This window comes from Lissotriton vulgaris, chromosome 4_1 (assembly GCF_964263255.1).
Source record: "Lissotriton vulgaris chromosome 4_1, aLisVul1.2, whole genome shotgun sequence".
Lineage (NCBI taxonomy): Eukaryota > Metazoa > Chordata > Amphibia > Caudata > Salamandridae > Lissotriton > Lissotriton vulgaris.
The window spans coordinates 1,382,991,712-1,383,014,245 of NC_141691.1; the positions used below are offsets into that span (position 1 = coordinate 1,382,991,712).

The 22,534-nt window shown below is 50.4% G+C and overlaps 1 protein-coding gene across 1 annotated transcript in view; it reads right to left on the reverse strand.

Moving 5' to 3' along the window:
* Positions 1–22,534, reverse strand: part of ROCK1 (Rho associated coiled-coil containing protein kinase 1) — a 2,273,505-nt gene that overhangs the window by 228,634 nt on the left and 2,022,337 nt on the right. Inside the window, exon 30 of the mRNA XM_086965620.1 lies at positions 10,466–10,544. Coding sequence (XP_086821746.1) covers positions 10,466–10,544 — 79 coding nt within the window. The remainder of the gene's footprint in view (positions 1–10,465; positions 10,545–22,534) is intronic.

A 22,534-nucleotide genomic window follows, 5' to 3' on the forward strand; every position in this document is an offset into this window, starting at 1 on the left:
AATTACTAGCAGGTAAGTACTGTACTAATAGGCTTTGGAATCGCTAGGACTACGTTACTGAACTGCAATTACTTCAAAATATTGACTTCCCAGAAAACACAGTCACACTTGTGACATTAGACATTGAGAGTCTGTACACCAGCATTCCCCAGGACGATACCATCAGGGTCCTGGGGACGGCTTTAGACTCAATCAACTGGGATTACCAAGCTTCCAAGACCTTTATCCTAGACTGTGCCACCATAGCTCTTAAGGAGAACTTTTTTGCCTACAAGGATAAACTCTACCTACAAACTACGGGGACTTCTATGGGCAGCACATTTGCCCCCAGCGTAGCTGGTCTGTACGTCGCTGATTTTGAAGCAAGACACATCATACAACCCAATAGCCCCTTTACGTCTTCCATAAAAATATGGAGGCGTTATATTGATGATGTCCTGGTGATTTGGACAGGCAGTGATGAACAATTACAAGCGTTTCTTGGTTGGATCAACACATTAGACACCAACCTCAAATTCACTTCTGAACTGAGCAAAACAGAGGTCACCTTTCTGGATGTGAGGATCCAAATCTGTGGTACTAAACTGGCAACAAAAACTTACCAAAAACCCACAGCTCGCAACAACCTACTTTAATTTACGAGCTTCCATCCCAGGTCCCTGAAAGAAAACCTCCCATATGGACAATATTTGCGAATCAGACGCAACTGCTCTGATCTCCAAGACTTCAAAACCCAATCTGCTGATCTAACGGACAAACTTAGGTCTCGTGGCTACCCCACTCAGATACTAGACAAAGGTTACAAAAGGGCTCTTAACCAACCACGTGAGTCCCTCCTTGAAGACAAGGTTACCAACATCAAACCATACCATTGACCTGTGTAACCACATACAACGCAATGTCCAACTACATGAAAAAATCAATTAACAAGAATTGGCGCATTGTGTCCAGTATCAAAACCGATTGGGAAAAACCATTATTCTCCTTCAAGAAAGGACGCAGCCTGAGAGACACCCTGGTACATACACGACCCAGAATCGAGGCACCCACCACAGAAAGATCAATCACAGAAATTTGGGGTCTACCGCAAATAACTGGGCACTTCCCCTGTGCTAATTGCAGTGTGTGTCATCTTACGACACACACAAAAACTCTTGAGCTTGAACCGGGAAAAACTTGGATACAAAAATGTCACACAAATTGCAACACGGACAATGTAATTTACTTGATCACTTGCTCCTGCGACCTACGTTATGTAGGAATGACGACCCGCAAAGTCAAGCAAAGGATAGGTGAACACCGCTCCAACATCAGGTGTAAAAAACTGACCACCAAACTAAGTCACCATTTCCTGGAGCACAACCACACTCCCAACGACATGCGATGGACTGTCATCGAGCATGTCAGTGGCACCAGAAACACTCCTAATCTTCTTTTTGAAAAAGAACAAAGGTGGGTCTATAGACTGGGTACCCACCTTATAGGTCTCAATGACGATATCCCCTGGAATACGGTAATCAAATGAACTAGGTCAGAGACATTCGATTTCAGTCTTAATAACAATTGTACAAAGAGCTCTTTTGTTAGGCATACCCCATGATTCCTACAGGAACTGGATGCACGATCTATAGCCATTCTCCAACCCCTTTCCTAATTCTGGCATCTGTTATATGAATAATTCACAGATCACTCACATCTGGGACATGATCGCACTCCTAAGACCAAATGCAGATAGCATCGCCATTGAACTAACGCTGCAACGCGCGTTTGTTTGTTGTAATCAAGTGAACTAGGTCAGAGACATTCGATTTCAGTCTTAATAACAATTGTACAAAGAGCTCTTTTGTTAGGCATACCCCATGATTCCTACAGGAACTGGACGCACGACCTATAGCCATTCTCCAATCCCTTTCCTAATTCTGTCATCTGCTATAGGATTAATTCACAGATCACTCACATCTGGGACATGATCGCACTCCTAAGACCAAATGCAGATAGCATCGCCATTGAACTAACGCTGCAACGCGCGTTTGTTTGTTGTACCCCTGTTACTAGGCAACCGGGTAAACAAACGTCCGCGTTCACTTGACGTGCCCCAGCCGCGCCCAAATGATCCGTGCGTCTTCAGAGGTGACATAGCAACAAGGAACCTAGTTCCCGTAGCCAATAGAATGTATCCGCAAGGTAACGCCAGCGTGACGTCGAACTACGTCACCTAGCCACGCCCACCCGGAAGCAATCGCCGCCTCGCCGTTCTGCACTTAAACAATGAACCGAGCCCGCTTGATCATCTTCGGGGTCCGGTTCGAGGGCGAGCGTCAAGGGCGTAAGTGGGAGCCATCTGCCAGCAACTAGCTAAGTATAGATCGCGCCCCGTTTGTGAAAGGGGCTTGTCATCATTCTGATGCCTGTGTTGTTTTTCCTTTGTTCCGCCATGTTATAGGGTGTGCCGAATACGCTCCCACCCCCCTCCTGAGACCCATGGTGTTCATTCCCAACACCTTGAAAGTGAGACATTTTTAACTTGAATCGCGATCTGTGCATATCCCTTGATTTGATCGCTAAGTTGACGATCTTCTATGAAGATTTTCACTTTTTTACCCCTTAGTCACTACTAGCTTGTACCACAAATAGTACACTACACCTCTCCTAGCTCATGAGAATCCGGGGGCTATTAGGTGGTGTTAACCATAGTGCTATTCTACCACAGCTAGAGTGCCTTTCACGTTTGGAGCACGATATTCACTACAAAATTGATGACAACCAAGAGTAATTCTAAATGTGTGTCTTGTTCTATCTGTATGTCTCTGTCCCCTTATCTTTCAGGTGCAGAAACGATCAGTAGAAGCCTCCTAAACCAGGAGTAATTAGGAATAATTCTTCTATTCCTAATTTTTTTGCACTTTTTCAACCTTTTTTATAATTTTCACACTCACGTCCCTAGGTAAGGGTGGGCCTTAGCGTGCCCATACCGCCAGGGTTTATCACACCCAGTCCTGACGAATTGCCGGGTAAATTAACACCGTGTCGATGGCAAGAAACATGTCGACTACTCTTTAGGAACCTACCACTCAATTAAAGTGGACTGTGTCCTCACATAATTTTATACATTCTGTCTTTAGTGATCATTTAATAAAGTTACCTCAGATACACTACTGACTATTTTTAATACCCTCATCACCCACTATAAGTTCATTTTCACTCAACACGTCCTAAACTCACCATCCCGTTCCGCAGTAATCCTGGCGTTGCAGCACACCAAAGAGACACTCGGTCTCTTTGCTGGGGCCCGATGATGAAGCATGTCATCACTAGGTGGTGAGTGAGGGCCTTCCTAACATCCCAGTGTGGCTGTTACCGTGCTCCCTAGAATGGCATAGCCTCCTCCTTGACACTCTTCTTTTGTTTATTGATATTTGACCGGAGAATAAGAGTGTCATATACTCTCCCTACCTCTCTCTTTGTCATACATACGTTACTGAACCTTCAGATTACTAGTAGGAGGCCTAGGGGACTCGGGTGCAGAGTGTGCACTCTCACGCGGGATGCGGGACAAAGTCTATGGGAGCTAGTAAAGGCAAAGTTAGTGTTCTCGGGCGAACCCGATAAGGTAGATCGAAAACGACAGTGGATCCTGACCCTTGGATAATGAGGCTATGCTGGGGCACCGAAATGCCGAGTTTACCTAGCCCAGGGGCTGCAGCTGCATAGGCCTCAAAACACGTCGGGAATCCTCGTAGACGAACCAGGAGCCTGAAGAAAGAAGTTGCTGGCAGGCGACCAGTGAAGAGAGTTCGAGTGATCCAAGCCTGGATCGAAGATGGATGACACCTGAAAGCAGAGGGGACCAAGTTCTTAATCACTAGCCAGTGATTAGATGGGCACCAGGATGGCACCGGATGAAGTCACCTCGACCAGGTGAGTGGGCGACGCTGTGCTCTGCAGATCTCACGGACCAGGAGGCGTTGTCGGCGACCAGGATGGAGGTGCGAGCTGTCCCACGATGGATGAAGCTGTCGACGTCGCTGGACCCAGGATTGGGGCAACAAGTCTTGGCAAATTCAAGCCCAGCGGTGGACTCAAAATGGCGTCTGGAGTGGACCAGGAGGGTCCGGGGTGCTCCTCTTTTGGAAGGGAGCTAGGGCCAGTCTGGAGCAACCAGACCAGCAGCAGTGATGTCGCTGGGCGTCGTTAAGAAGGCCACAAGCCAGCGGGCTAGTAGCCAAACAACGCAGTGAGCAGCAAAAAGCAGAAGGGCCCCACGCAGGTCGTGGAGATGCTGGGAGGCTGGACGTCGGTGCTGGTGCTGCTCAGGGTCGTGGCTTCTCGGACCCCAAAGCACTCACCAGAGGATCCCTCGGCGGTCGTGCTGGATAGAAGTCGTGCAGTTCTGATGATGGCCGGTCCCTCGAGGTCTCGTCGCACCTACGGTTCTCAGCTTAGCTGTAGAGGTAGGTAGAGGTCAGAGGTGCCAGGGAAGCCGGGTCTCGTCGTGTTGGTCGGTCGGATTCCTGAGGAAGGACGTGCAGCAAACCGCAGAGTTCTTAGATGGTGCCTGCGGATGCAGGGTGACTACTCCTTAGCCACAAGGGAGAAATCTTGAGAAGAAGTCGAGAGTTCCTTTCGTAGAAAGTAGTTTCAGGATTAAAAGATGATCTAATTTGGAAGGATCCCCGCTCCTGCCTTTATACTAAAGAAAGGGGTGGGTACGCGACTAGGTCCTGCCCTAGGGGTGGGACCAGGAAGGGGGGTGGTTACACCCCTCTCCCATGCCGGACTTTCCCCAGGCCAGGGGCTGGTGTGCCCCTGGAACTGGTTCTAGCCGGCAGATGCGTAGTGAGCACCGGGGTGCCACTTGCAGTCACCTTCCTGTAAAGCCCTGCCTACCCAGGATACACAAAACCCTGTCTGGGATGGTGCTAGCACCGCCCCTGACAGGAAACCCTTTGTCCAAGCTCTCCTCGCTGGAAGGACTCCCAGCAGCAGGAGGTCAGACTCGTGTCTGTGGTGGCAGCATCCATTTTGTGGAGCTGAGGCTTCAGTTAACTTTAACCGGGGTTCACAGTTACATACATGTCGTGTCCCTCTAGAAGGGTGGAATGCTAACCCCGTCGCCAGAATTGGCGAGGGGTTAGTATTCCAATTCGTATGACACCTTACTCGACATGTTTTGATAAAGCGATACCAGAGATAGCATTTAACCGCGAGGATTATAATGCACTTAAGAGTATATGGTATGCGTTATCATGGAACAGCTATTAGGACTTGGTTCCGCAAGCTGCAAACGGGCTCAGCTCATGCCAGAGCACCATTTCACACGATTCCAAGCACTCTGCCTTCAGGATTGTCAAGGCCTGCCATAGGAGTGACTGATAGGAATCTGTGTGTCCATTTTAGGGTTAGATATAGGTATACTATATCTAAAGCAAAGGGTGATTACACCACCTTGCCCCAGCTGTCGTGCAGCCAGTTGTGTCAGATTTAGATGGCCATCCAGGGGTGGCATAATACATGCTTCAGCCCCTGGTAGGCCCTGGGTACACCTATGCCCTGAGTTACAGGGTCTGATAAGGTGGCCCAGTACCAATTGGAAATGTACCTAAGGTACATGGAATCCATTTTAGAGAGAGAGCAGTAGGCCTGGGGTCCTGATTCGCAGGGCCCCAGGTCAACTAAGTCGGAAAACCAGCAAAACACCAGGCAAAAAGTTGGGGGTAACCATAGTCAGGTATCTACCTTCCTACACCGACGACGGACGTGGAGCCGCAGACGACTCCTACCGACGCGCAAGGGTACTGCTACGCAAAACTTTCCGGATCCAGTCTGACGCCTGGGGATATTCTAAGGTAAGGAATCTATCACTAACGTGTCTCTTTCAGATGTCGTCGTCATCATTATCGTCGGCGACGCTGTAACCTTCGTCTCCGACGCCTTAATAGTCGACGCCTTCGTCGTCGGCAAACCTCCCGTCGACGCTGATGAACCTGCCATTGACGCTTCTTTTTCGACGACGATTCCTCCGTCGACGAATCCCCAATTTCGACTTCGATTTCTTCGTCGGCGGAACTTCCGCCGTCGACGTCTTTGTCATCGAAGACTGGGAAGAGAGTTTTTGAATGCTGAGGCAGTCATCTCACCCTTGGAAGGCGTAGTTGGTCCTACCCTCAACTTTTCACCTCGGTGAGGAGATTTGCTGGGACCCTGGCTCTCAGACTCACTAAGGGTCTTTTTTGAGGCCTTAGTAGAACACTCCACAGAAGGAGAAGGGGAACCCCTACCCCTCTTCACTGACCTTCTTGAGGAAGACATCGACGCTGCATCCTCACTGTCATTAGAGACAGTATCCTTTCTAGATTTCAGCTTCTGGAGCCATGTCAAAAGCCTACCCTCACGGTCCCGGATGGTCTTGGTCGAAAAGGTGCGACAGATCTTACAGTCTGCAGCCTTGTGGTCAGGATAGAGGCAATAGATGCAGTCGTTGTGCTTATCCTCCACAAAAAGCCTTTTCTAGCCACAGGAGGAACATGGCTTGAAAAGGGCCCTTTTCTTCTCCTTGTCAGACATCCTGGAAGGCAGCTAACAATCCTGAAGAGAATCTGAAAAGAATCTGAAGAAAAAACCCTGAAGAAATTCCGTGAAGAGTAGAAGTTGAGCAGAGCAGAGTTGAGGAGACTCCCTAAGCACAAAGTGTGGTAGAAAATCTAAGGCTCTGAGGTTCCTTCAGGAGGGTTCTAAGGTGTGAGAAATTGGCCTGATATGTAGTGCTCACTATTCTAGTGATCACTATGTATCAGTCCAAATGACCCTTATTGATGATTGGTTGCAAGTCAACCTTAGACCAGCTATCCTAGTAGCATGGACAAGAGCAGTCTTTAGGCTAAACTCTAGAGGGCGTGTTAAGCCAGCTGTTATACCATCACATATACCCCTTGAACACCAAGTGAAAGGACACCACACAAGTTGTTATGAAAATAAAAGGATATTTATTTAGAACACAACAGCCCTGGACTCTTTATGAGGACAGGGCGCTAGGCACAATACAAAGCTCTTAAAGAAATACTGAAAGTCGCACAATTTACACAAATGCCCGAGGGGCACGAAAAACCATATACTCTAAAAGTGAAATGCGAGATACTAGCAGGTAAGTAACTAGTCTCAAAGGCTTTAGGATCGCTAGGACTGGACTACTGAACCTTCAGATTACGAGCAGGAGGCCTAGGGAGGTCGGGTGCAGAGTGTGCACTCTCATTCGGGATGCGGGACAAAGTCTATGGATGCTAGATTTCGTAAAGTTAGTGTTTTCGGACGAATCCGACTAGGTAGAGCTGAAACGAAAAAGGATATGGACACTTAGATAGTTAAGCTATGCTGGAGCACCGAAATGCTCAGGTAACCTAGCCCAGGGGCTGCGGCTGCATAGGGCTGAAAAGACATCGGGAATCCTCGTTGCAGTCTATGGAGCCTGAAAGAAGAAGTTGCTGGCAGGCGACCAGTGATGAAGTTCGATGTGATCCAAGCCTGGATCGGTGATGAAGGATACCTGAAAGCAGAGGGGACTCAGTTCTTAATCACTAGCCAGTGATTAGGTGGGCACAAGGATGGCACTGGCTGAAGTCACCTCGACCAGGTGAGTGGGTGACGCTGGGCTCTGCAGTCTCTCGGACCAGGAGGCGTTGTCGGCAACCAGGATGGAGGTGCGAGCTGTCCCACGAAGGTATCTGCTGTCGGCGATGCTGGACCCAGGATTGGGGCAACAACTCTTGGCAAATGCAAGCCCACGCAGTGGACTCAAAATGGCATCTGGAGTGGACCAGGAGGGTCCGGGGTGCTCCTCTGTTGGAGGGGAGCAGGGCCAGCCTGGAGCAACCAGACCAGCGATGAAAGTGTCGTCGTTCGTCGTCAAGAGGGCTACAAGCCAGCAGGCAAGTAGCCGGACAATGCGGTGAGCAGCAAAGAGCAGAAGGGCCCTACGCAGATCTGGTGGATGCTGGGGGGCTGGACTTCGGTGCTGGAGCTGCTCAGGGTTAGGGCTTCTCGAACCCCAAAGCACTCACTCGAGGATCCCTCGGCGGTCGTGCTGGATAAGTGTAGTGCAGTTCTGAAGATAGCTGGTCCCTCAAGGTCTCGTCACACCCACGAATCTCAGCTGGGCTGATGATGCAGGTAGAGGTCAGAGGTGCCAGGGAAGCCGGGGCTCGTCGTGCTGGTCGGTCGGGTTCCGGAGGAAGGACGTGCAGCAAACTGCAGGTTACTTAGTTGGTGCCCGCAGATGCAGGGTGACTACTCCTTAGTCACAAGGGAGAAATCTTGAGAAGAAGTCTTGAGTTCCTTTCGTAGAAAGTAGTTTCAGGATTCAAAGACGATCTAATTTGGAAGGGTCCCCGCTCCCACCTTTATACTAAAGAAAGGGGCTGGTACGCGACTAGGTCCTGCCCATGGGTGGGACCAGGAAGGGGGGTGGTTACACCCCTCTCCCATGCCGGACTTTCCCCAGGCCAGGGGCTGGTGTGCCCCTGGAACTGGTTCTAGCCGGCCTATGCATAGTGAGCACCGGGGTGCCACTTGCAGTCACCTTCCTCTAAAGCCCTGCCTACCCAGGATACACAAAACCCTGTCTGGGATGGTGTTAGCACCGCCCCCGACAGGAACCCCTTTGTCCAAGCTCTCCTCGCTGGAAGGACTCCCAGCAGCAGGAGGTCAGACTTGTGTCTGTGGTGGCAGCATCCATTTTGTGATGCTGAGGCTCGAGTTAACTTTAACCGGGGTTCACTGTTACATACATGTCGTGTCCCTCTAGAAGGGTGGAATGCTAACCCCGTCGCCAGAATTGGCGAGGGGTTAGTATTCCAATTCGTATGACACCTTACTCGACATGTTTTGATAAAGCGATACCAGAGTTGGCATATAACCGCGAGGATTATAATGCACTTAAGAGTATATGGTATGCGTTATCATGGAACAGCTATTAGGACTTGGTTCCGCAAGCTGAAAACGGGCTCAGCTCATGCCAGAGCACCATCTCACATGATTCCAAGCACTCTGACTTCAGGATTGTCAAGGCCTGCCATAGGAGTGACTGATAGGAATACATGTGTCCATTTTAGGGTTAGATATAGGTATACTATATCTACAGCAAAGGGTGATTACACCGCTTTGCCCCAGCTGTCGTGCAGCCAGTTGTGTCAGATTTAGATGGCCAGTCAGGGGTGGCATAATACATGCTGCAGCCCCTGGTAGGCCCTGGGTACACCTATGCCCTAAGTTACAGGGTCTGATAAGGTGGCCCAGTACCAATTGGTAAATGCACCTAAGGTACATGGAATCCATTTTAGAGAGAGAGAAGTGGGCCTGGGGTCCTGACTAGCAGGGTCCCAGGTCAACTAAGTCGGAAAACCAGCAAAACACCAGGCAAAAAGTTGGGGGCAACCATAGTCAGGTATCCACCCTCCTACACAAGGGGTGAGGCGCTTCTGATAGGCATCAGCCAAAGTTTGGTCTCTTTTACAAAAAGAGGGCGATATGCTACAAAAGGGAATGAGGCATAGGCCTTTTCCTTTCTCTTTTGTACCTACAGCTATGGTATTTTTGTTACTGAGACTCCCATTCCGCCGACGGGGAATGATACAAAAGCATGGGAATCTATGAAAGTTCCAATACTGGGGTAACATGACAATCCAGCGACCTTCTTCTCGAACGTGATCAAGAGTGTCGCTCGTTGGGCAGCCAGGAGTTTGAGGCATCACTCACTCAAGGCCTTAGGGTGAATGGTATGGAAATCGGAGCAGGTCTTCAAGAACCAGAGGCATACAAGTTGCGGGCCCTTCACCAACATCTATTGATGACAGATGCTGCATGTCTTGAAGCCGGTCTTCCTAGTAGACATCACTCTCACACCAGGATAAGAACTCGCAAAATAAACTTTGATAAAACGTTGATAAAGCACAATCAATAAGTAATTGAATGGTAGCTCTCTCAAGATCTGTGCTGACTGGTGCGGGAATAAAAGAACGGAAGTCAGGGTGCTGGGTGGCTCCTATATAGGCACACACGTCACATCCAGCGCAAATGACACAGTTGACACCACGCGGAGCTGACCGACGTCACCTACCGGTGCGTAAGGATACTGCTCACAAAAAAAATTCAGAATCCAGTCCGACGCCTGGGGATAATTCTAAGTTAAGGAATCTGTGGCTAGAAGTCTCTATCAGATAAATATACCTATGATGTGAAGCTCCATATGTACTTACCTGTGATGTAAAGTCACAAGAAGTAAAATCTGAGATGTAATGGTAGCATACACCCCACCGCCACTTACCTGTTTTCTTTATCAAATATTAAAGGTGTTATGCTGGTTAGGATACTTTTCATTGTTAGTTTATGAGCAATTCTAAAGTATTCATCTGAACAAGATATATCTCATAACATGACCGAAACAAAGGCATACAATCATTTTGAATGTGATTACCTGAAATATACGAGGGATTTCTTCAGTTTCAGCTCTATAAACATCTCCTTGGGTTACCGATCGGACATGGAAAAGTTTACTGTTAATATACAAATTAGGAAGTAAATAACAGATCGAATTAAAGTAAGTTACCATAGAAAAACGTACTTGCATTTAGTAACACGTTTTATAATGGTTGCTTTATTTACCTACAAATTAACTACCTATTCCAATTTAGCAAGGCAACAAACACTATCCAGAAACTTTCAATACCAGCAAAGGGTTATAGGCAGTTGAGGAAGAGACACAGGCACAACCAAATGTGATGCAGTATCTCCATAAAGACATATGATGCCAATTAGGCCTGGTATATCTGCTCACCAAATGCAAGGAAAGAAGGCAGAGCTAGTCATAGTACAACTATAAAACAGTTACATAAAAAAACAATTGCATCCAAAGAGGGGAAACAATTAGTAATCTGTATAATGACATGAGTATTAATCAGATTAATACGTGATTTACCTTGGTTAACACTCTTTCTGGAGGATACCCTATTTGTAGGAAAGTTCCTCTTTTTGATAAAAAGTCGCCCAGACTTTTTGCCCCTGGTACTGATGCTTTTGATTGGAAGTGCACTGTGTCTCTGCTAACCAGGCCACAGTGCCAATACTCTGTCCACAAAACAATACAAATGATTATATCCAACTTTAGCCCCTTTGTAAAAACCCTGATAAATGGCACCCCTGGTGGGTACTAAAAAAGGGTCACTGAGGGAAGAATCATATTATGTCACCAAAAGGGACCCACACACAATCAGCATGCAGATTGCCATTGCATGATGCGTGACATAGTGCAAGTCATTCTGAAATCATGATATTTCGCACAACCAATGTGCAATGCCCACACACGCTGCTTTTACTATATTTAAGTCACCCGTACAGAGTCCTAAGATAGGGTGCTTACAAGTGTGAGGGTGCCCCTGCATGAGCAGGACACCTCTACATAACCGACTCCAGGCTATGTAAGTACAGTCAGCCATTTCAACATATATTGTGGACATCAGTCATTACAAGATGTCCAACTATATATTGGGGCATTCATTTTGCCGCATTCTTGCCTGCCGCCAGGGCCGGACTGGCCGTTGCGGGCACCGGGCAATCCCACGGTGTGCCGGAAGGGTGGGGGCCGGTTTTGTGCCCCTGGGGCCGTTTTTGTTACAGTGCTGTTTAAATCGGCACTAACAAAATCGGCCGAAAACCAGCCCCGGCAAAGTGCTCGGTCGCACCCCCAGCCTCCCCCAGGGGGGCCAGTCGAGCACTTTGCCGGGCCGGTTTTGGTTCCCAGTCCAGCCCTGCCTGCCGCCACATCTCCTGGAGGGACTACAGGTCCTAGGTACCATTGCTCCCTGGAGGGAGGAGTCAGCACGCATTTAGGCGCCCAAAGTTACCCGTGGTGTGGGTCATTCATGTTGCTGCATTCCTGCCTGCAGCCACATCTCCTGTAGGGACATGTTGCAGGCACTCTTGCTCCCTAGAGGGAGGAGTCGTGCGCATTTCAGCACACAACGTTACCAGCGGCGCAGGACGCGCCTGGGCTAACCCCGGGCCAAGGGCAGGCCCGTCATTACCAGGAAGAGGCAGGGCCATCTCCCTTACATCTGGCAATTACATAGCCTACCGAGGCCGCCTGCAGATATTTTAAGGTACTGTGTTCCTTTGCCCTTTCTTTTGTTCAAACAGTCAGTAGTGACCAAGGCTTGCTTTTGAAACCCTCCAAATTGCACAAGTTACTACTTGTGTAACGATTTATAAGAGACATTAGTTAGTGATAGATTCCTTACCTTTGAATATCCCCAGGTGTCAGACTGGATCCGGAAAGTTTTTCGTTGGCAGTACCCCAGCGGGTCGGTAGGTGGCGTTGTGCAGCTCCGCGCCCATCGCTGGCGTCGTAAGCGCCGAGATGACATTACAGAGACCACTTAGGCGCCACCCATGCATGCTGATGACAGTTCTGTACATGACTTTCTGTGCCAGGAATGCAGAGCCATGCAAGAAACTGACCCCTGCTGCCATGAAACTAAAGCCCTGAAAAGGATGACCTTAACCGTAGAAATCAGTTCGAAGAACGGGAAGGATGGGTGGGGTGGTAATGGATTTATCACTAACCAATGTCACCTACAGATATATCGTTACACAAGTAGTAACTTGTGCATCTGAGTGTGACACGTTACTGATAGATTCCTTACCTTAGAATAGATATCCCAGCAATACCAATCCCGGTAATGGATCTGCGAACAAGATTACACCAAAGAAGCTGTCTCTCCAGACTGGACTGTTAAGGCAGTAATGCTTGGTAAACGTTTGCAGCGGGGCCCAGGTAGCTGCCTGACAAATGTCCTGCAAGGAAACACGGCGTCCCAAGGCATTAGTGGCTGCCGTCGCCGTGGTAGAATGGGCATGCAGCCCCACTGGAGGCTCCTTCTTAACCAACGAGTAACATGCTTTGATGCACAGAACGACTCACAGAGAGATGGTCCGTTTGTGCACAGCTCATCCTTTTTAGGCGCCAACGTAACCAACAAAGAGCTTGTCATCCACCAGAAACTGTTGTGTGCACTTCAGATAGAACGAGAGCGCACGCTTTGGGTCTAGACGGTGGAGCCTCTCTTCCACTTTCGAATGATGGGGAGGCAGAACGAAGGTGGGCAAAGTGATGGTATGCCCGATGTGAAAGGGCGTGACAACCTTTGGCAAGAAAGGACGGGTCCTTAAAACCACCTTGTCCGGATGAACAGAAAGGAAAGGAGGTTTGGAAGAAAGAGCCTGGAGCTCACTCACTCTTCTGTCAGAGGTGATAGCTACCAGGAAAGCCGTCTTTAGAATGAGAAGACGTAAAGGATAGTTATGAAGGGGCTCAAAAGGAGTGCACATCAGATAGGCCAAGACAAGATTTAAGTCCCATTAAGGCATTATGAAAGGCATGAGAGGAAAGGTGTGTGTAATGCCTTTAAGAAAACAGTTAACAAACGGGGACTTAAAAAGAGAAGCCTGATCTTGAAACCGTATAAAGGCGAGATGGCCGAAAGATAACCTTTGATACTGCCCAGCCCAAAGCCCTGCTGGGCCAAGAATAGAAGGAACAGACGTACCTAAGCAAGAGGGGCAGAGAGGGGATCCACAGCCTTTTCTGTGCACCATGCCACAAAATTTGTTCCACCTGCAGGCGTATACCGTCTAACTGGAGGGACGCCTGGCTGCCAGAATGACATCACAGACTTCGGGAGGAAGATCGAAAGCTGTCAACTGTCGCCACTCAATCTCCACGCATGGAGGTGGAGGCTGGACAGGTTCGGGTGGAGGACCGTCCCCTGCTGCTGCGACAGAAGATCCTCCCAAAGAGGCAGTCGGATCGGGGGATCGATAGCCATGCTGAGTAGCTCGGGATACCAGTATCTTCGTGCCCAATCTGGAGCCACAAGGATAACTTGGGCCCAGTCTCGCCGAATCTTCAGCACTCTGGGCAGAAGTGGTATAGGCGGAAAGGCGTACAACAGACCGCATCTCCACCCGCATCGAAAAAAGTTGCAGAGTAAGTGCTGCCTTGGAAATTCCAACGTGCAGAACTGCCAGCAGTTTTGCGCGCTCTCTTCGGTGGCCAATAGATCTAACCAAGGCTCTCCCTACTGCTGAAAGAGACTTTGAGGCACATCCGAGTACAGACGCCATTCGTGATCCATCAAGCACCGGCAGCTGAGTTCGTCCGCCCCAGCGTTAAGAGAACTTGCCAGGTGTTGAATCACCAAGGTAATGCCTTAATGTTCCAGCCATGCCTAGAGATGATGAGCCTCCTGACATACGGTCCACGACCCCACCCCACCCTGTTTGTTGCAATACCACATGGCAGTGGTGTTGTCCGTGAACACCTGCACTACACTTCCCCAGACAGAGGAATGGAATGCCTTCAGTGCAAGTCGGATTGCCGGAGGCTCCAAAAGGTTGATATGGAGCCGGGACTCCGCCGGAGACCAGAGGCCTCTGATCTCTGCCTCTCCCAAGTGACCTCTGTGAGAAGTTGGCCTGATATATGATGCTCACTAGTTCTAGTGATCACCTTGTATCAGTACAAACAACCCTTATGGTGATTGGTTGTAAGTCAACCTTATAGACCAGCTATCCTAATGGTAGCATGGACAAAGCAGTCTTAGGCTAAACTCTTTTGGCATGTGAAGCCAGCTGTTTTACCACATATAACCCCTTGAATACCAAATGAAAGGACACCACACAGGTTGTTATGAAAATAAACAAGATATTTATTACTAACAAAACACCTCTGAACTCTTTGAGATCAGAGGGCTAAGCACATGACAAGACTCTTAAGAAAAATACGTAAAGTTGCACAAATTACAATGGTGCCCTAGGGGCACGACAAACCATATACTAAGTAAATGGTATAAGGAAATCGATAGAAGGAATGGAGCTGTCCAGAGGCTGTAGGTTTGCTGGGACTACACTACCCTAACCTTAGGAAAGGGGTAGGAGGCCCACAGGACGCGTGTGCAGAGTGTGAACTCGCACGCGAGATGTGTAACAAAGTCAATGGACACTACAGATTACGAAAAGGTAAGTTCTGACGAGTTAGGACTAAAACGACTGGATACCTGGACACTAGGAGAGTTAATCTACCCTTGAGCACCGAAATGCTCTCATTACCTCATCCACGGGCTGCGGGTGCATAGGTGTGAAAGTGTGTCGGGTTTCCGCGTTGAAGTCAATGGAGCCTTGAAGAAAAGATGCTGCAGGCGACCAGGAGGAAGATGTCCGGAGTGATCCAAGGGTGGATCAAGGAAGATGGAGACCTGAAAGCAGAGGGGACAATGTTCACAATCACTAGCCAGTGACTGGAGTGGAACCAGGAAGGAACCAGATGCTGTCGTCGCGATCAGGTGAAGAGTGGACGCTTGACTCTGCAGCCACGTGGACCAGGAGGTGTCTTCGATGTCCAGGATGGAGACACGAGCTGTCTCACGCAGGCTCTCGCTGTCGGCGGTGTTGGTTCCGGATTCAGCGTCAACAGGCCTTGGCAAAGGCAACCCACGCGGTGAGTGGAAAAGGCGTTTGGTGCGGACCAGGAGGGTCCGGGGTGCTTCTCCTTTGCAGGGAAGCAAGGGCCAGTCTGGAGCAACCAGACCAGCGGTGTAGATGTCGTGGATCGTAGTCTAGGAGGCCACTAGTCAGCCGGCAAGTGACCAGACAACGCGTCGAGCAGCAATCAAGCAAAAGGGACCCACGCAGATCTCGTGGATGCTGGAGGGCTGATCTTCTGCGCAGGAGCTGCTCGGGGCTGGGGCTTCTCAATCCCCAAAGCACTTTCTCGAGGATGCCTCTGAAGTCGTGCTGGAAGCGAAGTGCAGTTTCTTCAAGCTGGCCAGCCCCACGTGTCTCGTCACACCCACGGATCTCAGCTGTGCTGCAGATGTAGGTAGAGGTCTGAGAGGTCCGGAAGTCCGGATCTCGTCGGGCTCTGAAGTCTGGTTCCGGCAGGAAGGACGACAAAGTGAACCGCTAGGACGCTTGATGGTGCCTGATTGTGCAAGGTGGTCACTACTTGGCCACAAGGGAGATTTCTTCAGTCTTCTGTGGAGCAGAACGTCGAAGTCCAGAGTTTCTTCTTTGTAGTTTCAAATCAGGATTAATCAAATTTGAAATGGGACCAGCTCCTACCTTTATTCTCCTAAAGGGGGCTGTACTGTAACTAGGTCCCTCCTATGGGTGGGACCAGGAAGGGGGGGTGGTTACACCTCCTATCCTTTGTCAGGTTTCGCACCAGAGCTGGGGCTGGAGTGCCCCAGCAACTGGTTTGAACCGGGGTATGCACAGGGACACCTTGTGTGCCCCAGGCATGTCTCATTCCTTTCAGGACTGTCTTACCCAATACACAAAATCCTGTCTAGGGTGGTGCTAGCACCTCCCAAGGCAGGAAACCCTTTGTCCAGGCCTCCCTCGCTGCAAGGACTCCCAGCAGCAGGTCAGACTTGTGTCTGTGGTGGCAGCATCCATTTTGTGATGTTGAGGCTCGAGTTAACTTTAACCGGGATTCACAGTTACTTACATGTCGTGTCCCTCTAGAAGAGTGGAATGCTACCCCCGTCGCCAGAATTGGCGAGGGGGTAGTATTCCAATTCGTATGACACCTTACTCGACATGTTTTGATAATGCTATGCCAAAGTTAGCAATAACCGTGAGGATTATAATGCACTTAAGAGTATATGGTATAGCGTTATCATGGAAACAGCTAAAGGACTTGGTTCCGAAAGCTGCAGACAGGCTCAGCTCATGCTAAAGCACCATCTCACATAATTCCAAGCACTCTGCCTCCATGATTGTTAAGGCCTGCCGCCATAGGAGTGACTTTTGGGAGTATATGTGTCCATTTTAGGGTTAGATATAGTTATACTATATCTAAAGCAAATGGGTGACTACACCACCTTGCCCCAGCTGATTGATCAGCCAGTTGTGTCAAATAGTAATGCCAGGCCAGGGGTGGCACAATACGTGCTGCAGCCCCTGGTAGGCCTTGGATGCACCTATGCCCTGGGTACCTAGGGTACACGGTACAGGGGCTCACAAGGTGATCCAGGTTCCAATTGGTATGTACATGGAATCCATTTTAACAGAGAGAGCAGAGGGCCTGGGGTCCTGAATAGCAGGGTCCCAGGTCAACTAAGTCGAAAACCAGCTAAACACCAGGCAAAAAGTTGTGGGAACCATAGTCCGATATCCACCTTCCTACAACCTCCCCATCCTAGGAGGCACGCATCCATCACCACTGTGTGCTCCGGTTGGGGAAGGGAGAGGGATCTGCCATTGACCCAATCGTGATTCGTGAGCCACCACGACAATTGTCGTAAAGTGCCCTCCGAGATCTGGACATGATCAGACAGGTTGCCCTGATGCTGTGCCCACTGGAACCTCAGGTCCCTCTGCAGAGCCCGCATATGCCACCTGACATGTTGCACCAGTAGGATGCAGGCGCCCATCAAGTCCAGGAGCCAGGGGGTCAACCTGACAAACCCGGGATAGAGGCTGAAAGATCGAAATCATAGCCTGAATATCCCAGATTCGCCGCTCGGGAGGATAAACCCGAAACTGCGTTGAATCCAGAACCGCTCCGATGAAGGGGAGCTTCTGAGAGGGACTCAGGTGCGACTTCGGGAAGTTGATGGAGAACCCCAGAAAATGCAGGAGGTCGGCCATAGTCTGAAGGTGGGTGACAACTGTCTGGGGCGAGCCCGCCTTCAACAACCAGCTGTCGAGATTGGGGAAGACTGACATCCCCTGACGTGTGCAGATGAGCTGCGACCACCGCCGTCACTTTGGTGAACACCCGAGGGGCGCTGGTAAGGTGAAGGGGAGAACAGCAAACTGAAAATGCTCTTGGCCTACCGTGAACCGCAGGTAACGCCGGCAGGACGGGGATGTGAAAATATGCTGCAAGTCCAACGCTACCATCCAGTCTCCAGGGTCTAGGGCAGCCAAGACCTGAGCCAGAGTCAGCATCTCAAACTTCTCTTTCCGGAAAAAAAGATTGACGTTCATGAGGTCCAAGAAGGGGCACAGGCCCCCTTTGTCATTCTTGGGGACCAGAAGGTAGTGGGAATAACAACCACGTCCTACTTCTGGCCCAGAAACGCGCTCGATGGCCCCCTTGGCCAAGAGCGCCATGACTTCCTGCCGGAGAAGTGCAAAGTGATCCCCCGACATGCGGTGAAACTGAGGTGGCATGGCTGGGGGAGCAGACTCGAAGGGGAGGGAGTACCCATTAGGACAATCTGCAGCACCCACCTGTCCGAAGTGAGCAAACGCCAGTGGAGGAGGTGATGTTGAATCCTGCCACCCACAGGCGTGGGGTGCACCTCAAAGCTTGGACTAGGAAGGCTTTGAGGCGGATGCTGCGGGAGCGGAGGTGGACTGACCCGCCTGTTGGACCCACGTCGGCCTCCACGCCCGCGGCCATGCTGATTTTGGTTCTGCGCAGGCTTCTGGCTGAACGTACATGCAAGGGCACCCCTTCCGTGGCCACAAAAGGAACAAAAGGTAGACGCAGCCGACGTGTGGTGAAGAGACCTAAGGACTTGGCCGGAGACCAAGAGTCCTTGAAACTCTCCAGCGCACTCTCTGCCTTATCGCCAAATAGGCGAGTACCATCAAAAGGCATGTCCATGAGGGAACTCTGGACATCCCCCGAAAACCTAGTGGCCCGCAGCCAGGCATGGCGGCGCAGGGCCACTGTTGTGGAGATCGCTCTCTCCAAAGAGTCAGCGGTGTCCAGGTCACACCAAATGGTGAACTTTGCAGCATCCTTCCCCATCCGAAACAGCTTGGGAAAGTACAGCCCGAACCTCTTCCGGACAATGGAGCAGTGTCTGGTCACTGTGTCCCACACTGCTTGAGAGTAGCGGCCCAAAAGGCATGTGATGTTGACTGACCGTAGCCCCAAGCTGGCAGAGGAAAATAACCTCTTGCCAAACTGCTCCAGCTTTTAAGATTCCTTATCCGGCAAGGCGGTAGTGAACGCACTTTGGTAGAGGAAGCCTGAATGACCAGGCTCTCCGGAGTCGGATGATTTGTCAGAAAGGCCGGGTCACCCGGTGCTGGGCGAGGACGCCTGGCCACGTTCATATCCACAGGAACCCCTGTGGCTGGCCTTGACCAGGTGCCCATCAAAACATCTGTCAAGGCCTCATTAAACGGGAGCAGAGGTTCCATAGAACTTGCCACCGGCTGAAGAACCTCCGTAAGGAGGTTGATCCTGTGAGTGACAGTAGGCAGATCAAGGTCTAGGGCCTCAGCTGCTCTACGGAGCACCATAGTTTATGTAGCACCCTCCTTCATGATTGCGGGAGGAGACCTAAATCCAGGCTCGGAGGAGAGGTCAAGGCAACCTGAGTCCTCCGCCCACTCATGTTTAGAATCGCACTGCAGAGCAAGAGGGTCCTCAGACCCCTCCCAGTCATCCACCTCCTCCACAGCCCGTGGGACAGGCGGCAGCGGCGAGGGAGGCACAGGGAAAAGCAAATGCTCCAACGGCGCCAGGAACGTGGCCGGGCACAGCGCCAGTCTGCGCAGATCCGGCTCCATGTCACAATTAGGGTCCCAAGATAGAGCAAAATTGCCCGGAAATTCGGGCAAGGGGCGGAGGTGGGACGAACGGAACCCATGACGGCGCTAGGAATGGAGCCTCAGGGGGCCGGAGCCGCCTGCGGATGACCCTGTGGCGCTGGAGCCGCCGGCGGAGGACCTTGCAGATCCGGGGTTGGAGCCGTAGGCCTTAAAAGGTGGTCCATGGTGGCAAGAAACTCTTGCAACTGGGCCGGAGTCGCTGACTGACCAGGATAGGGCGGGCAGGCTGTGGGACTCCCAGGCTCCAACGGAGCCACAGGGGAAGGACCCCTGGTCCCCCCCAGAGACCAATGGGGGAGGTCGGAGAGCGAACCCGTTTCTTCAACTTTTTCTAGTGACTTCTCTTACCCGAGGGTGAAGAATTTGACCCAGAGGAGCGATGATGGCTCTGCAGTCGGTCCCCCGAGCGACCCATGGACCTTGAACGGCACGGAGACGACTGCCTGGCCTCCAGCAGCTTTCGGGACCACTCCTGCAGAGCCTTCGGAACCATGGCCAGACAGTTGGAACAAGACCGGGATTCATGGTCGCGCTCCAGACAGTAGAGACAGACGCTATGGGGGCCGGCCATCAACATCGTACGGCAACAGGCCCCGCAGGATTTAAACCCAGGCCTCCCTATGTGTCACCAGGTGTCAAAAGACTCAAAATAGGAGAGACAAAAGTCTCAAAAAGTAAGCCAAAACGTGACTAGGGTACATGCTCTAACCGGATCGGCACTTTCTGGCGTGGAAAAAGAAAGAACTGACATGCATGGGTGGCGCATAAGTAGTCTCCGTGACGTCGTCTCGGCGCTTACGACGCCAGCGAAAGACGCGCAGGGGTACTGCTGACTAAAAACTTTCCGGATCCAGTCTGACGCCTAGGGATAGTCTAAGGTAAGGAACCTATCACTAATGTGTCTCTTTCAGATAAATACATTGAACTCCTCATTGTCAACAGAATAGAAGCAGACCAATATGGCTTGTGACCGAGATCTCTGATACGCATACAATTCCTCCAAGACAGACAGTGAGTCCTCCTTCAGCTACTCTAACTGTGTTGAAAGATGCAAAAGGGTAGAGAGAAATGGAAAGATGTAGCCTCAATGTACAGTCTAGAGGATCAACTTGTTTCCAACAATAGCCTGCCAACATCGGAAAAAAAATTGGATCCTGCCTTAGACATGGTGGTTGTCTGCTGGCAAGGAGACATTAAAGCTGCAGATGCTGAATGGTTGGGGGATGGGGGACTCAGCTCTTTCTGCCTGGTGCCCTGGAAGTTGTCTTTGTGAGCTGCAACCTTGCCTGCCAATAAAAGTTACCAAAAGGTCTTGCATTGGCGGAACTGAAAATCCCGCCTACAAGCCACAAAGGAAGCACAATTGCTAGGGCTAATATGTGACTAGAGCAGATAGACCCAACACATGTGCTGTGGCTCTGCTGTCTTGGAAATGTTCTAGGGCACAATTCATCTTTTCTCCAAGAAGATGAGAGCCAAGTAATGGCATGTCTACTATGGATGATTGTGCATCCCTCGAGAAGCCCATAGATCTCATCCAGGTGTGGTACAGAAGCACAACACTGCTACCCATTGATAGTCATACGGAACTGCCTTCAAAATGTGTGCCACTGTGTCAAAAAAGGCATGGAAATAGAGGTCTAGAAAAAAGCTTGCATTTACTGGCCTCAGAACAAGCATCATAGATGAGCAAATTCGCTTGTCAAACGTCTTTATTCTTTCTGACTGACAATCAGGCAGGTTGGTTGGGGAGTTGTTGGTATTCACTTTACTGATGAAGTCTGCACCACCAATCTCCCTGGCATAGGGTACTGTGCAAGAAAGAGTAGGTCTACTTCCGGCGAGCAACCTGCCTATTGATTGGTGGCCCTGGCCTTGATTTTGCCCAAGTGGATATCGTATCGCTTCATTAAATGGTAATAAAGGTTCGGAGGTTCATGGCCCGTCGCACAAGTTACTTACCTTCGGTAACGATATATCTGTAAGAAACAGTAGTTAGTATTAGATTCCTTACCTTAGAATATCCCCAGGCGTCAGACTGGATTTGGAAAATTTTGCGTAGCAGTACCCCTGCGCGTCGGTAGGCGTCGTCTGTGGCTCCGCATCAGTTGTCGCCGTCGTGGGCGCCGGGATGACGTCGGAGTACTTAGACGCCGCCCTCGCGCGCTGACGTCAGTTCTTATACACAGCTTTTCCGTGCCAGAAACGCAGACCCAGGATAAAAACCAACACTGGTCCAATGAAAACTAGGGCCCTGAAAGGGGATGACCAGAACCCTAGATATCGGTTCGCAGAACGGGGAGGATGGGTGGGGCGGTAAGGAATCTAATACTAACTACTGTTTCTTACAGATATATTGTTACCAAATGTAAGTAACTTGTGCATCTGATAGAAACAGGTTAGTATTAGATTCCTTACCTTAGAATAGATACCCCAGCAATACCAACCCCGGTGGTGGGTCTGCGAACCAATGATCACATCAAAAAGTCCTGGAGAACGGAACGGCCGAAAAAGCCATCCCACCGGACTTGGCTGTCCAAGCAGTAGTGTCTTGCGAACGTGTGCAGCGAGACCCACGTAGCTGCCTGACAGATGTCCTGCAATGGGACTCCCCGACCCAGGGCAGTAGTAGCCGCCGTGGCCAGAGTGGAATGGGCACATAGCCCCACAGGAGGCTCCTTTTAAGCCAGAGAGTAACAAGCGTTGATGCACAAGACGACCCATCGAGAAATGGTCCGTTTGAGCACTGCCCGTCCCTTCTTAGCGCCCACGTAACCAACAAAGAGTTGGTCATCCACCCGGAACTGGCGTGTGTGATCCAGATAGTATGAGAGCGCACGTTTTGGGTCCAGACAGTGGAGCCTCTCTTCCTCTTTCGAGGGATGCGGAGGCGGAAAGAAGGTGGGCATGG